Source organism: Hyperoodon ampullatus, assembly GCF_949752795.1.
Source record: "Hyperoodon ampullatus genome assembly, chromosome: 9".
In the NCBI taxonomy this organism is placed as follows: domain Eukaryota; kingdom Metazoa; phylum Chordata; class Mammalia; order Artiodactyla; family Ziphiidae; genus Hyperoodon; species Hyperoodon ampullatus.
In genome coordinates, this window is record NC_136922.1 from 102,960,088 (window position 1) to 102,976,745 (window position 16,658).

Consider the following 16,658-nt stretch of genomic DNA (forward strand, 5'->3'; position numbering starts at 1 on the left):
GCCCAGCCTGGCGCTTGGTTACAGCAGGTCTAGAAAACTAATCCTCCCCCAGCACTCCTCCTCACTATTCCTTGCTGGTCCATACCCCACCCGGCCCCTCCCCTCACATCCTCTGGTTTGCCTGAAGCCACAGAACGCAGGGCACTCAGAACAATGGACTTATATAAACAAGGTCCTACTGTACAGCACAGGGAACTATATTCAGTATCCTGTGATGTAATGGAAAAGAATATGAAAAAGATGGGGGGCTTCCCTGGTGGCACAGTGGTTGAGAGTCCGCCTGCCGATGCAGGGGACACGGTTCGTGCCCCGGTCCGGGAGGATCCCACATGCCACGGAGCGGCTGGGCCCGTGAGCCATGGCCACTGAGCCTGCGCGTCCGGAGCCTGTGCTCCACAATGGGAGAGGCCACAGCAGTGAGAGGCCTACGTACCGCAAAAAAAAAAAAAGAAACGCGTACCGCAAAAAAAATAATAATAATAAAATAAAAATAAAGATGGGAATTCCCTGGCGGTCCAGTGGTTAGGACTCTGCACTTTCACTGCTGAGGGCCTGGGTTCAATCCCTGGTCGGGGAACAAAGATCCCACAAGCTGTGTGGTGTGGCCAAAAAATATATATATATATATGTGTATATATATATATATATACATATATATATATGAAAAAGAATGTGTATATATGTATAACTGAATCACTTTGCTGGACAGCAGAAATTAACACAACATTGTAAATCAACTATATGCCAATAAAACAAACAAAAAAAACAATGTGCTCATGAGCACAACACAGGGCAGAATCTGGGGCCAGAAGACCTGAGTTTGAGTCTTTATTCCACCACCTATTGACAGGAGGACAAAAGTGCCAACCTCTATGAGCCTCAGTCTCTTCATCTCTAAAATGGGTATAGCATCGTCACACCTCTCTCACTGCGTTATTCTGAGTAGCAAAATAGAAACGAGAGGGCATATGTGAAAACTGTCTTTAAGTCACAGAGGACTGAATGAAGTCCTCACTGTTACTAATGTATTACTCTTTGGTAAGCACCCATCCCACTTTGGACTTGTACTGAACTTCCTGTCAATTAAAAACTTGATTCTCTTTCTACTTTGTGCCAAAACATGTCTCTCCATCCCATACTTGTAAAGTTGCCTTTTTTGGACTCAAGAATACTCCTCTTGTAAGAATTAACCCATTATTCCAGCTTGAGAGCTTTTGGATCTCAATTCCCTTATCCAATACATTTACCATCCTTTCCAGCTGTGCATCATTCATAAATCCAGTGAGCGTGACCTTCTCTCTTCATCCAAGTCTTTACTGAATGTATTGAAAAAGGCACCAGGACAGAGTCCTCTCTCCAAATGATCTACACCCTTTGGAATTAGTCTTCAGTTGGCAGCAATTTTACTCAATCACAGTAATATCCAGTGATGTGCTGCACTGTCATGGTGGTAGTTTAAAATCAGCTACGGTAGGAGTATTTATACCACAGACATTAGCAAATGATACAAATCATATTTCAGCTCCTCCTTCCCACCCTGTCAAGAGCCAGTTATTAAGTATTTATCAGCACACCACTGCATTCAGGCCACTTGTATGTGTCATACTCAAGACACTGGGAGAGACTTTGTCAAACGCCTCCAAATTAACACATATATCTTTATGGAGCTTAATAGCCTACAAAACAGTTCAATATTCATGATTTAATTGGGTTCTTTCAACATCCCAGGAAGTGAAAGGGCTGAATATTATTAGTATACCCCTTTTTTTTTTTTTTTTTTTGCGGTACGCGGGCCTCTCACTACTGTGGCCTCTCCCGCTGCGGACCACAGGCTCCGGATGCGCAGGCTCAGCGGCCATGGCTTACGGGCCCAGCCGCTCCGCGGCATGTGGGCTCCTCCCGGACCGGGGCACGAACCCGCATCCCCTGCACCGGCAGGCGGACTCTCAACCACTGCGCCACCAGGGAAGCCCAGTATACCCATTTTAAAGATGAGGAACACGAGGTTAATGACAGACTCAGGGCCAGACAGCCAACTAGTGTCAAAGGGGCTCAAACTCCCATGTTCTGATCTCAAGGCCAGCGTTCTTCTCTGCTCACCCTCTGACTGCTCTCACGCTGGTTGTCAAAGGTACCCTGAATTCCCTCAGCAGCCACTGCTCTGGGTTCACAACATGGACAAGTTGAGAGGGAGAATCTCCAAAAGCCTTGGCCCTTCTCATTAGCAGCCCACCCCTGAGGACTGACGAGTGATGCTTCTCTACTTCGCAGAGGGTCCTCAAGTGTTTGACAAGACTCTGCATTTCGTTTATAATTCATTGACGGCAGGAGGCCACCCAAAGTGACAGCAACTCTTCATGCAGTGTGTCTCAACTGGGGCCCACTGAGAAACACTGGTTTGGGGTTCAGGGCCTGAAGGCTAGAAGAGATGACAGGTGACAGGTCATGGGGTAAGGAAAGCTCACAGTGGATGCTGCAAACTGGGAAAGCCAGACAGGTTTCGCTTAGCGCACAGTGCGTCTTAAACGCTTTAAAAAATCTTAAAAATGGAAAGATTTCATATAAAAAGCCAGATTCCCAGAATCTCTTAAAACGCTGGAAATCTGGCAACACAGATGGAGTTGAGGGGCTGTCTGTTTCTGAAGGGGTGCGAGCTCTGCAATCCACCGCGCCCCCATTCCCTATTTTAGGGGTTGAATCTCTCACGCCCCTAGGGTCCCAGCAATTAATGGGAAGAAATGGTGCGGGCCTCGTGCACAATGACAACTAGCCTTTAACCTGGGCCTCAGAGCTGGGGTGAACAGGGGATGCTGGCCCGTATAGAGGCCTGGCTGCTTTGCCCTTTGAGGGCCGAGGTTTGGGTCATGGCACCTCAGAAGATGCGGTGGACAGACCCCAGCTGGGACTCTTCCCCAACCACTGGTAAGCTTCTTAACCTCTCTTCACCTCAGTTTCTCATCTTAAAAGTGGTGACAATAAGAACATTTACCTCACAGTGTTGTGGTGAGGACAAATCAGTTAAACCATGTAAAAGTCTTAAAACCGCAATAAGCCCTCGGTCAACACTGGCTGCTACTATTCTGACCCCGGCCTGTTTCCCTTCCGCTGCTGTGGAGTCTTGGGTGCTGCGGAGGAAGGGAGGGCTGCTGGGGGGCAGTCTTGACAGATGGGGTGTCGACCACCCAGCGGGCATATTTTCGACAGGGTTTCTAAGACTGGATTTTCTCCTGAAGGAAGAGGCCTGGGTAAAATGGGGAAAGGGGTGGTAAAGTCGGGGCTCAGAGCGGAAACTGAGGCCAGAAAAAGCAAAAGCACGAGGATGCTTCCCGCTGGTGGGGGAGGGGTGGAGTGGGATTTATAGACAGAGCTGGAGCTCAGCTTCCCCTCCCTCTACTCAGGCCCCGCCCACACCAGCAGGACCCCCCCACCCCCCACTCCTGCAGCACCTCCCCCAAGCCCACCCACCTGGGCCCCTGCTGTTGATTCAGCTGCTTGGACCAGAAGGAATCTGTTCACAGCCCAGGAGAGACGGAGGACCACAGGGCTCTCTCTGGCTCACTTTTTTTTTTTTTTTTCCTCCAGCTAAAAACGTCATTAAAGGCCAAGAAGGCAGGCCTTGCAAACACACCGATTGCATCAGGCTGGACAGCGAGCTGCTGTCTGGAAAGATGGCGAACGCTCTCAGGGTACCTCTGCATCTGAGCTCTCAGAACCGGGATCAGAGACAACCTTCTAACTGGTGGGCGGAAAGCCCGGGGCTTCTCGCTGACTCTAGCCTTTATGAGGCAACGGTGTCAGTGAGGACAGTGGGCTGGGCTGGAAACCAGGGAGACACCGGTCTTGTCACCAGAGCCAGTGCTCTGGGGTCTACAGCTGACACCTGGAGCCGGGACAGCGCCCAGCATCACATTTTAACCCAGCAGTGACGAGGGGCGCTCCCCGCATCCATGGCGTGCGTGCCTTGTGCAGAGTGCTTGGTACTCAGCTTCCCCTGGAGTCTTTATAGGCGGGGGGATTAAGTCCTGTCCTACAAGGAGACACTGAGACCCAGGGAGCTAAGTGTCTCTGCCCAAGTCTGCCTAGCAGGTAAAGGGCACAGCTCAGCCTCTAAGGAGGCCTGGGGGCTCTGAAGCCTATCTAGACAGCCCCGCCACCGTCCAGCTCTCCCAGTGGGCGCCAAGGTCTGAGCAGCCGGCACAGCCCCCCCACCAGGTAAGTCACATCTGAAGACGCCAGAGCTGGATGTTCCTGAGAGCAGACGCAGGGCGTGTGGGAGTCCGGAGGCTGGCAAATGTCGCGGAAGCAGAAAGGGGTTCATTCTCTGTGACTCCAAGGATGTCCGGAGGCGGGCAAATGTCGCGGAAGCAGAAAGGGGTTCATTCTCTGTAACTCCAAGGGCAAGACCAAGGTCACAGGAAGGAAGAACCTCCCTCACCACAATAACACCCGAAGAGGGGATGGGCTTCCCTCATCATGGTGAACAGGTCCTATCGGAGAGGGACTGCCGGGGCGTGGGCCAAGAGCACCTGCACAGAGCAGCTCAGGTGTCAGCAGGTCAAGGTGGGCACGCAAGAATGGCCCACCCTTGGGTCGTCGGGGTGTAGAGAGGGCGGGGCCAACGGTACAGAGGGATCTCAGGCTCCTTTTAGCATCAGCTGTCAGGGCCACCTCCTCTCCCCCACTGCCTCATTCATCCGCTCATTCATTCAAGAAACAGGGAGTTCCCTGGCCGTCCAGTGGTGAGGACTCCACGCTTTCACTGCCATGGCCTGGGTTCAACCCCTGGTTCAACCAAGGTTCCCCAAGCCGCACGGCCAAAAAAATACATGTATATTTTTTTCAGCACCGTGTTGAACAAGACAAATGCAGTCTGCGCCTTTAAGGAGCACGTCCATGAAATACTGAAATTTTTGGTACATGCTACAAGACAAAAGAAGGTGGAACTTTACACCTTGGAGTGGGAGAAAGTGTCCCTGGAAGAAGTGGTATTTAAGTCAAGACTTGAATGATGCACGTACTTAGGCAGATGAAGGGAGCTGGGAGGGTGCTGCAGGCAAAGGGAACAGCATATGTGAAGCCCTCAAGGAAACGGAAGACGCAATGGATCAGGCCTGTGTTACAAGAAGCCCATTTGGCTACTCTGATGGGTTGGGGCTGGGGGGAGGGGGCCAGACCCTGTGCGGGGCACCAGTTGTCATCCAGGCAGAAGACAACAGCAGCATGGACTAGCGTGGTGACGTGGGGAATAAGAAGTGGATGGAAGTGAGATGTGTCTAGGAAAAAGAATCAAATAAAACGATGGTCCCGATGGAGAGAGAAGGAAGGGGTAGGGTCGAAGGTCACTCCCAAGTCTGAACTTGAGCTTTGATGTCACTGTCCAGCAACGTGGATGCCCCGCCCCCCGCAAAGGGGACCCTGTTCTCTTGTCATCATGTGTTCACAAGGAGGCCTCTAATCTATTCTTCAGGAGTCCAGACTCTGGAACAATCCTCTGCCACCTTGCCCCACCTCTCTTCCCTTTGGGAGGGGCTGTCTAATGAGGTGGTGAGGGTCTGACACCTTCTGGACAAGTTCCTCTCCTGGGTCAGGGGGGAGGTGAAGTCACAGCTGTCCCCCGTGGCCTGCCTTCCCATTTAGGGGGGTCTGCTGACAGGAGGCTGCCCATCTCCTCCTGTTAACCTGCGCCAGGTAAGCAAACCCAAGGTTAGGGTGTCAGGTCCACCTTCTACATCTGGGCTTTGGGTTCAGGCTTCTTTCTTCAGTCCAGCTTTCCCTGCCATAAAGTTGATAAATGCCTGCCATCTGTGCCTAGTTCTCAGTGGGTTCAGGACCTGGGGGTAAGGTGTGTGACTCGTCCCTCCCTGTATCCAAGCTCACCTGTTGGGCACATGTGCTCATCAAGGTCTTTACTTTCCTATGAGGAGCGTCCCCTTACCCCAAGAATGTACTGATAACTCTGTACTTGATTCCCAATTTTAAACCAACTTGCCTGCTGCCTGATAGTCGTTGGAAACTTTGTTGTAGATGTTAACAGGCAATGCATTCTTCTAGCTGTTCTAAATTTTACCTTTGGATCGAGCACGGTCAGCAGTATTTGCACAGCCGTGTGATGTTCTGTCAGCCCTGGGCTTAGCCCGAGGAAACTGCTGTGGACTTGTTGAGGATATCGCTTAATGTGTCACACAGAATCCCCCGCGTGTCATCACACGGGGGACGCTTCTCGGGGTCTCATGGCCAGAAATCACAGTCGTTTGGGGCAAATGGTTTGACTTTTGTCCCACAGGCAGTGTAACCCCTCATGCGTCCCCGCTGGCGGAGGGGGCTCCGGGCCTCACGGTTTGCGTGGTGTCTGCTCACCTCATCCTTGGCTACAGCCTCCTTTCCCTACCCTGCGTTCCCCTGTCCTGATGTCCTCACTGTGTGTGTCTTTGCAAACTACCTCAAGCTCATTTGGAATGAGGCGAGTACATCTTCCTGCATCTTTCTTTTCTCCCCCGCCCCCCTCACAGCATACTGTTCCTCACTCCAAGCCCCAGAATGTTCTTCAGTCTGGAAAGAAGGTTGACATGGGAGATGATCCAAGTTTGTAAATTCCAGTAAAGGCATGAGTGGCCACGTGCTCATGAGACAGTTTCTCAAATTTCCTGGAAGTGAGTGTGGGGCACAGAGGAATGGGTTTCACAGCTTAGGAAGCAAATCAAGAGGTGGGCCAGGCTGAGGTGTGCTACGGGGGCCCAGATACTCCCCCGTAGGGTCCCTATGAGTTACCGAGGGTCTGCATATCCCAAAGAGCCACTGCCCTGCCCCCAAAGTCTCCCTCAGCTGAATGCCCCCCATGGACCCTCCAGAGCAGTGATTCAAGAGGGCTCAGAATCCAGCCCAAGAGGAGAGCCGTTTGCTCGTCCTGCATGTCTGCAGCTCAGCGTCCTCCGGTGACACCTGCCCCTGGTGCCACCTCAGCTCATTACCTCTGCCACTTAACGCTCACTAACGACCAGCTCTCACTTGCAATCACACCGCAGGCACTTGGGGCGAAGACAGCCTCCAGCTGCTGCACGCCTGGCCCATGCCACCCGCCCGTGCTGTCTAGACGCCAGCATGGGGCCTGTCAGCATCCAAATGACAGCACGTGCCCAAGCCACCGGGCGTCAAAGTTGGCTCCCCGCCTGCGACTGCGTGCGCGGAATGAAGGCCAATTTTATGTCAACGTGACTCCAAAATAAAATGCCAGAAACTTCCCCCAGCACCTCGCCCCTCACCACCTTCATCACGTGGGGAGGTCGGGGCTCCCGACTCCCCAGAAATCCTAGACTGAACCTCGTGATTGGGGCCACTCGGGGACCAGGTGTCACTACGATGTACTCACTGCTGCCAGAGCCTCCCGACCCCCCAGTCTTCTCAAGCTTCCCCTCCCCCACCGCCCATCCCTTCAGGTAGATCATCCCCCTTGGGCAAGGATGGAAACAGCCCAGGGCACCCACCTACTGCAGCTGGGGAGCCCCTGAGGGCTTATCTCAGTGCATCCCAAATCAGTTGCAATTTACAAGGATTCACTACGTAAGGGCCTGGCTCTGCTGTACCTCCCAGGGACCTGAGCTGCCTCCCCATCAGCCAGCCCCGCATTCGACCTGGCCTCCACCTTCAGACACCCCAGAACTTTAGAGCTGCCCGGGAAGAATGTATTTAGTATACTAGCTCACACCTTTTCTCTAGGAGTCTGCATTTACAAACCAACCCCACGAGCTAAGGAACACTTTTGCACTTAACCTAGGGCGGTGGTTAGGGTGTGGGCCAGTGGGTCGGACCTTTGTCTGGGGGCCTTGACGAACTGCATGTGTTTCCATGGTGACCAGCACCCGGTGATGGTCTCTCTGCCATCCAGTGCTGCTCCAGCTCTGGGCCAGTGCCCTGCACCATTCCGCCCTGGGCCAGCGGACCAGAGGGGTGCGGGATAGAGAGGGGCAGGGCTGCCCTGGCCTTCCGAGCGGCCCAGGCAGGAAAGCAAGTTCCTGTGCCCCTTCTCAGGGAGGAGAAGCTGAGACAAGCACTCTCATTCAGCCCACCCCCTGCCCCCCGGGTCACCAGCCTGCCCCAACTTCCTGTTCTCTGAAAGCCAATTTCAAATTGCCCCTACGAAGGGCTTTCCTGACGTCTCCCTCGTCAGAGCCCAGAGGCCTGAGTCATCCACTCTGGCACTTCCTGTGGGATGGCCAAGTCTGCTCCCCATCCTGGACTGCCAGCCTGAGGGCGGGGACTGGGTCCCTCACACCTCCAGGGCCCTGAGAGCATCCCATCTGTTGCCAGGTGACTCCCACCGGTGAGGTGGCCAAAGTGACGGGTGGGGCTGGACAGGCAGAGCTCAGACCAGGCTGCGGGCTTCAGACCCAGCTCCAACCCCTCCCTCCCCACAGATGGATGGGGCTCTGGGGCAGGTGGCCTTTCACATGGGGCCTCAGCACTTCCTTCTGGACCAGGGGCACCCAACGCGGGACTAGCTAGGCTGTCCTCCTCTCACACTGCCGGGAGGAGGTTCAGGAGGGTCCAACTGACGTGCAACGGGCCCGAGCGTGCCTCTGAGCCAGTGCAGGGCTGGCCGCCCCAGAGGCCCTGAAACGGGATGCCACCACCCCGCCTCCGGACCCAAACAAAGCCCCGCCTGCAGCCTGGAAGGCTTTCAGGTGTTCGCCATACATGTTTGGGGGTAGGTTTCTAGGGCCCAAGTTGTGCCAGGGCTCAGCAGGCTCCTGTTCCTCCCAACTGGCAGAAAGCATGTGTGCACACGTGTGTGGGGGGTGTGAGGCACACGGGGGCACTCACACACACACGAGGGCAAGGAGGTGTGTCTGGGGGTCTGGGTGTGGGGAGGAAGTGGAACCAGCCAGAGCACTAGACCATTTTCACATGAACCAAAACCTTGGCTTCAGGCTCACTCGTCCCGGTCTGCAATGGCTTGGAGAGGCAGGGCCCAGGGACGGCGGGAGGTAAGGGGACACTGCGCAAGAGGGAGGGCAACGGTGGCGGCAACTGGCAGCAGGGTCTGTGCAGAGGCTCCCGCTGTCACAGTGGATGAGAAGAGACACTGCCACGGGTCCAGATGGGGGCAGAAGTGCCCAGAGGGGGCCATGGAGTGTGACCAGAGGCTGAGAGCCACCAGCTCTCAGTGGAGCCCCAGGGCTCCTGCTACTGGGCTGGTGGGGGGAACAGTGCCTACCTGTACCACGGCGGGTGGGTGCTGAAGGCCTGGAGTCATAGGTGGCTGGGTCCTGCAGTGGGGGAGTCATCCAGTGCCCCCTCGGTGCCCGGGCCCAGAGCCTACCGTGCCTGCAGCACCAAGGGCCATTCTGAGGAGGATGTGAAAGGAGAGGGCAGTGGGAGCGGCGGGCCAGACCCCAAGCCCCAGAGGCAGACTCACAATGGGCCTGAGGATGCTGAGGGGCCTGCTGTGTGGACCCACTCCCTGGCACGGTCTGAGGAAGGCCGGAGGCGTGCAGGGAGGGACGAGGGGGCAGGCGAGGGCCAGCCCGGCTGGGTGGCACGAGGAGGAGTGTAGGGTGGGAGCGGTGTGAGTGCAGGAAGCCGTCAGAGGCGGGTCCTGCAGGACAGAGTTAGATGGACGAGAGCAGGGGATCCAGGCAGAGCCCAGGCCCTGGCGGGGCGGGCAAATCTGGGGGACTTGGCAATAGGTGGAGGAGGACGACCAGCCGGGTTGGGACCTGGATGACCTCTGGAGCTCAGGGACACCCCAAGGGAGTCTAGGGGTGGCCGGCAGGTAGAGCTGACCTGCTCTGTACTCTGCTCAGCTCACAGGGAACCCTCCCTGTGTGCACAGCCTGGTTTCACCCCCATGCAAGAGCAGGACGACTGTGGGCTGGGGTCAGAGCCCAACTTGTGAGCTGGAGCCCCTGGGCGGATGGTGGGGGTGGGCAGCGCGGTACCTATGGGGGGCGGGGCTTGAGAGCAGTTCAGGGTCACGTGTAGTTGGTGTGGGCCAGAGGGCCACTCTGAGAAGGTGAGGAGGAAGGGGAGGCAAGGAGAGGAGGGAGATGCCAGCAGGGGAGATGTTACCAGCCCAGGGCTGGGAGGAGGTGCCCTGCAGGAAGGTGGGAGACAGAGGGACAATCTGAAGGCAGCGAGGTGTCCAGGCAAGAGGATGCCAAGTGGAGACAGGGCAGGTGCCAGGCGGTAGGGAGGAGGGGAGGTGTCAGGCAGGGGGGAGGTGCCAGACACAAGGGAGGAAGGGAGGTGCCAGGCAGAGGGGAGGAGGGTAGATACCAGGCAGGGGGGGGAGGGGAGGTGCCAGGCAGGGGGGAGGAGGGGAGGTGCCAGGCAGGGGGAGAAGGGGAGGTGCCAGGCAGGGGGTGGAGAGGAGGGAGAGGATGCCAGTCAGAAGCAGGATGGGAAAGTACTAGGCAGGGAGGAGGTGACAGGCATGGGGAGGGAAGGTACCAGGCAGGAGGGTGCCAGGCAAAGGGAAAGAGGGGAAATGCAGGGGAGGGAGAAGGGGAAGGTACCAGGTAGGGGAAGGAGGGAAGGGTGCCAGGCAGGGGTGAGGAAGGGGGAGTATCGGAGCGGAGGCGGGATGGGAGTTTTCCAGTCAAGGAAGAGGTGCAAGAAAGGACGTGGGGGGAGGTGCCAGGCAGGGGGAGGGAGAGAGTCAGTAGTGGGGGGGGGAGAGATCAGGAAAGGAGAAGGGGAGGAAGAAGCCAGGCAGGGAGAAGGGGTGCCAGGTAAGGGGAAGGTGCCAGGTAAGGGGAAGGTGCCAGGAAGGGAAAGGAAGGGAGGTGCCAGGCAAGGGGAGGGGGGGTAGATGCCAGACGGGGTGGGGGGAGGGATGCCAGGCAGACGGGAGGAGAGGAGATACCAGGCAGGGGGGAGGAGGGATGCCAGGCAAGGGAAGGAGGGGTGATGCCAACAGAAGCAAGACGGGTACTGCCAAGCAGGGAAGGCCGGGGTGCCGGCGCAGCGCGGCGGCGCGGCGTCTCCTCCAAGGGCCTGGGGACCGCGCGGCGCGGGTCGCTCACCTGCTCCCCCGGGACCCTGGCCCGGAGCGCGGCTGCTCGCTCCCAGCTCGGCGCTCGGCTCGGCCCCGGCGCCTGCGCCGCTGCAGCCCTGAGCGGGGGAGGCGCAGGGAGCGTCTGCAAAGAGCGAAGAGCTTAATAATGAGTTAGGGATCAGAGCAGGCAGCGTCGCCCCATCCATCCGAATATGTGATCGCCAGGCTAGGAGCACCGCGGCGCGCCCTTGCCGGGCCCATTGTGATCTGCAGTCTGTGCACAGATGTGCCTTCGGTCTGTGGATGCACCTACGCGCCCATGGATTCACACAGACCATCAGAGCGTCTGATGTGACCGCAGGCGTTACCTACTCTAGGACCATACACAAGCACACACAAACACACACACACACACACACACACCCTGTGGGGTGGGGAGGGGGCTTCGGTTCCACTCCAGGTTCAGGGACAGGCTCTGACCCATGCCCCCCACCCCATTATGCACTTGACACTCATGGTCTAATCTGGGTTCCCCCCAGCTTTACTCCTGTCTCTGCAGGGACTCTGGCGGCCAAGAGAAGCCCTTTCTGGACGTCCAGCTAGATAGGCCGCTCTGGTCACCCCACGGGCTCTCTGTCTCTGTGAATCTGAGTACTCTGAATACCTCATATGAATGAAATCATACAGTATTTGCCCTTATGTGACTGGCTGATTTCACTTAGTATAAAGTCCTCAAGGTTCATCCATGCCGTAGCATGTGTCAGAATTTCTTTCCTTGTAAGGCTAAATACGATTCCGTTGTCTGCAACAGAGAAAGACGAACATCATATGATAATCACTTATATGTGGAATCTAAAAAAATGATACAAATGAACTTATTTACAAAACAGAAGTAGACTCACAGACATAGAAAACAAACATAGTTACCAAACGGGAGGGGGGCGGGATAAATTAGGAGTCTGGGATTAACACACACACACAACTATATACAAAATTTAATCATTCGTGAGTGAGACCTGGGGTCGTTCACTGTACTACTGTTTGAATAGCAAGAATCTGGAAATGTCTGAAGGTTCATCAACAAGTGACATAGCAAACAAATCACATGACTGGTGTAAACAGGTGACAAGATAAATACACCACTCAATGAATCTATCAAAGAGTAGGGAGGGAATTCCCTGGCAGTCCAGTGGTTAGGATTCTGTGCTTTCATTGCTGAAGGGCCCGGGTTCGATCTCTGGTGGGGGAACTAAGATCCTACAGGCTGTGCAGTGTGGACAAAAATAAAAGACAAAACAAAACAAAGCAAAAAAACCAGTAGGGAAACCCTCTATGTACTGATAGAGAAGGATAGAGAAGAATCTCAAAGATGAGACAAGAGAATAAAAGGAAAATGTGCAGGGCTTCCCTGGTGGCGCAGTGGTTGAGAGTCTGCCTGCCGATGCAGGGGACACGGGTTCGTGCCCTGGTCCAGGAGGATCCCACATGCCGCGGAGCGGCTGGGCCCGTGAGCCATGGCCACTGAGCCTGCACGTCCGGAGCCTGTGCTCCACAACGGGAGAGGCCACAACAGTGAGAGGCCCGCATAGTGCAAAAAAAAAAAAAAAAAAAAGGAAAATGTGCAGAACAGTGTGTAAAGCATGCTGGTGTGTGTGTGTGTGAGTGCACTCACACACACACACACACACACACAGGCCTCTGGACAGGTACAGGAGAAACTGGTCACAGCAGCTGCCTCTGGTGCGGGGCTGGAGGACAGGGGTGGAGGGACCTTTACTTTCCACTGTGTTTTCTTTTGTAGCTTTTGAATTTAGAATACTTTACCCATTCCAAAAATATGTAAAAGTTTACAAAAATCGTTTATATCATCTTTTAGACTTTCAATATTTTCTGAGCACCCACTATGTAAAATCAGACCACAAACCCATGAACCCACACGGGACCCTTTGTCTGTTCATCTCCCTCAGGCATTCTGCGCTTCTTCCTGGAGCTGGTATTACTGTGGGCCCGGCCCTGTACTAGGCTCTGTGGGGCAGGGATATGAGACGCCTCTGGACCAGGTGGAGGATTAATACAGGTAAAGAGCTTACTACACCAGGTAGAAGGAAGGAGTCCAGTCACAGAGGCCAGCCCCAATGCTGGGGAGGTACGGCCAGTAGAATGGAGGGTGCCAGGAACTGTGGGGAAGCAGGAATGGGGAGTTAGCGTTAATCGGGACAGAATTTGTGTTGCTAGATGAAAACAGTTCTGTGGATGGATGGTGGCGATTAACAATAGTTAATGCCACAGAACTGTACACTTAAAAAATGGTTAAGATGGTAAATTTTCTTTTATTTGTATTGTACCACAATTTAAAAAAAATTTTTAATGCTACTAGAAAGTAAGAAAGATGTGAGATTTCCCTGGTGGTCCAGTGGTTAAGACTCCACGCTTCCACTGCAGAGGGGCACGGGTTCAAGCCCTGGTCAGGGAACTAAGATCCCACATGCCGTGTGCCCCACCCCCCGCCACAAAAAAGTAAGAAAGACGTGTTTCCTCACCCTCACCACGTGTCCAGCACTGTATCAGGTGTTTGTTCTTCCCAACAGCCCTGCAGGACGGACGTTATTATTTGCATTTACAGAAGATAAAACACGAAGTTCTGGGAGGTCAAGTGACACGTCCGAGGCCATGTAACTCACACGTGGCAGGGCTGGCATTCAAATCCATGTCCGTTGGGCTTCTTTCCATGCCCCCCGCAGGCAACTCTGGGGAAGAGGGTGGGGAGTACGTTCACGGAAGAGGCAGCCTTGGTGCTGAGTCTTTTTTTTTTTTTTAACATCTTTATTGGAGTATAATTGCTTTACAGTGGTGTGTTAGTTTCTGCTGTATAACAAAGTGAATCAGCTGTACGTATACATATATCCCCATATCCCCTCCCTCTTGCGTCTCCCTCCCACCCTCCCTATCCCACCCCTCTAGGTGGTCACAAAGCACTGAGCTGATCTCCCTGTGCTATGCGGCTGCTTCCCACTAGCTCTCTATTTGACATTTGGTAGTGTATGTATGTCCATGCCGCTCTCTCACTTTGTCCCAGCTTACCCTCCCCACCCCGCCGGGTCCTCAAGTCCGTTCTCTACATCTGCATCTTTATTCTCAGCCATAAAAAGAAACGAAATTGAGTTATTTGTAGTGAGGTGGATGGACCTAGAGTCTGTCATACAGAGTGAAGTAAGTCAGAAAGAGAAAAACAAATACCGTATGCTCACACATAGATATGGAATCTAAGAAAAATGGTCCTGATGGTGCTGAGTCTTGACGAGCTGGGCACCGGCCTGGTGAACTGAAGGGGGGCAGGCGAAGGAGGCTGCCTGGTGCGGGGGTCCGGGGTGCTCACCCAGGAGTTTGTGCTTTGTCCCGGGCTGGTGGGCACCAGCAAGGGGCTGCTGTACCTTCTGGAGTTCTGGGCTTTCCTTGGGGTTTTTAGGACTCGTCAGCCCCCTCCCTGCTTCGTTGTCCCCAAACATACCCACAGATCAGGACAGGGAAGGTACAAAGATTCCAGAAACTGCTCTGAGAGTTGATCAGATTTTTTCTGATTTAGTGCTTTTCTTTTCTTAAAGAGTCCTCCCTCAATTGTATAAACTTCAGGCCCCACAAATACCTGGACGTGGTCCTGACTGAACCCATAGAGTCAACTGTGACTGCTCTTCTCCTGGGCAACTTTTGTTTTCTCTGGAGTTCATAATTAGCTTAAAAAATACTTTATTTTTTAGAGCAATTTTAGATTCACAGCAAAATGGAGTAGAAAGTACAGAGGGTCCCCATATACCCCCGAGCCCCCCGACCCCAACACACGGCCTCTCCCATCATCAATGTCCCCCAGCAGAGGGGTACACTTGTAACTACTGATGAACATACACTGACACATCACAATCACCCAAAGTCCATAGTTTACGTGTGGGTTCACTCTTGGTGTTGTACATTCTCTGGATTTAGATAAATGTATAAGGACATGTCTCCAGCATTATAGTATCAGCCAGAGTAGTTTCACTGCCTAAAATCCCCCGTGCTGTCTATTCATCTTTCCCTCTCCTAACCCCTGGCAACCACTGATCTTTTTTTTTTTTTTTTTTGTGGTACGCGGGCCTCTCACTGCTGTGGCCTCTCCCGTTGCGGAGCACAGGCTCCGGACGCGCAGGCCCAGCGGCCATGGCTCACGGGCCCAGCCGCTCCGCGGCATGTGGGATCTTCCTGGACCGGGGCACGAACCCGTGTCCCCTGCATCGGCAGGCGGACTCTCAACCATTGCGCCACCAGGGAAGCCAACCACTGATCTTTAACTGTTTCCATAGCTTGCCTTTTTCAGAATGTCATATAGTTAGAATCATACAGGATGTAGCTTTTTCAGATTGGCTTCTTTCACTTCGAAATATGCATTTAAGGCTCCTCCTTTTATGTCTCCTTGTGGCTTGATAGCTCATTTCTTTTTAGAATAATATTCCATTGTGTAGATGCACCACAATAATAATTACTTTTTAAAAAATGCTTGTTTGTTTGTTTGCTCAGTTTTCTATGTACTTATCAAATCAACCCCAAAGCTCTGCAGACTATCTAGACCTCTTCTCAGGGCATTCAGGCTCTGTAAGCTCTTCTGGAGCCTTCTGACCTGTTCCACCTGGACTGGCTGCCCGCAGCTGTCATCCTGGAATCTCCCTTCACATTAATCTTGGGAATTCTCTTCACAGCTCTACTGTTCTTTCATTCATTCAACGAGTTGGTGTTGAGAGCTTACTGTATGCCTGGTGGTGTTTTGGAGACTAGGATACAGCAATGAATAAAATGAACCAAAAAGTTTCTTCCTGCTCGGAACTTGACTTCAAATGGGAAAGATAGACAACAAGTAAGAAAAATATGTAAGACGTTCATTCCAGGCATGCAAGGCTGCTTCAATATTAAAAAGTCTATCAATGTTGGGACTTCCCTGGTGGTCCAGTGGGTAAGAGTCTGCCCTCCCAATGCAGGGGGCCTGGGTTCCATCCCTGGTCGGGGAACTAGATCCCGCATGCATGCTGCAACTAAGAGTTCTCATGCCACAACTAAGAAGTCCGCATGCTGCAACAAAGATCCCACGTGTCACAACTAAGACCCGGAGCAGCCAAAATAAATAACTAAATAAATATTTTTTAAAAAATCTATCAATGTAACCTACCATATTAACAGGCTAAAGAAGTAAAATCAAATGATCACATCAATCCATGCAGAGAAAGCATTTGACAAAATTCAACACCCATTCATGATAAAAACTCTCAGAAAAATTGGAATAGAGGGAACTTCCTCAACTTGATAAAGGGCATCTACAGAACACCTTGAGCTAACACTACACTTAACTGTGAAAAACTGAATGCTTTTCCCCTAAGATCCAGAAAAAGGCAAAAATGTCCACTCTTGTTACTCTTATTCCACACATTGCTGGAAGTTCTAGCCAGAGCAACAAGGCAAAAAAAAGAAAGAAAAGACATAGAAATCATAAAGAAGAAACAAAAGTATCCCTATTTGAAGATGACATGACTGTCTACACAGAGAATCCCAATAAATCTTTTTTTAAAAAGCCCACAAACAAACAAACCTTCTAGAACTAATAAGTGAGTTCTGCAAGGCCACAGATTATAAAAGGACACAAAAA

At 53.1% G+C, this 16,658-nt stretch overlaps 1 protein-coding gene across 1 annotated transcript in view; it reads right to left on the reverse strand.

Annotated features, from left to right (window-relative positions):
• Positions 1 to 9,324, reverse strand: part of SMARCD3 (SWI/SNF related BAF chromatin remodeling complex subunit D3) — a 31,544-nt gene extending 22,220 nt beyond the window's left edge. Inside the window, exon 1 of the mRNA XM_079711973.1 lies at positions 9,212 to 9,324. Coding sequence (XP_079568099.1) covers positions 9,212 to 9,250 — 39 coding nt within the window. The 5' untranslated portion in view covers positions 9,251 to 9,324. The remainder of the gene's footprint in view (positions 1 to 9,211) is intronic.
• Positions 9,325 to 16,658: the final 7,334 nt, after the last annotated feature.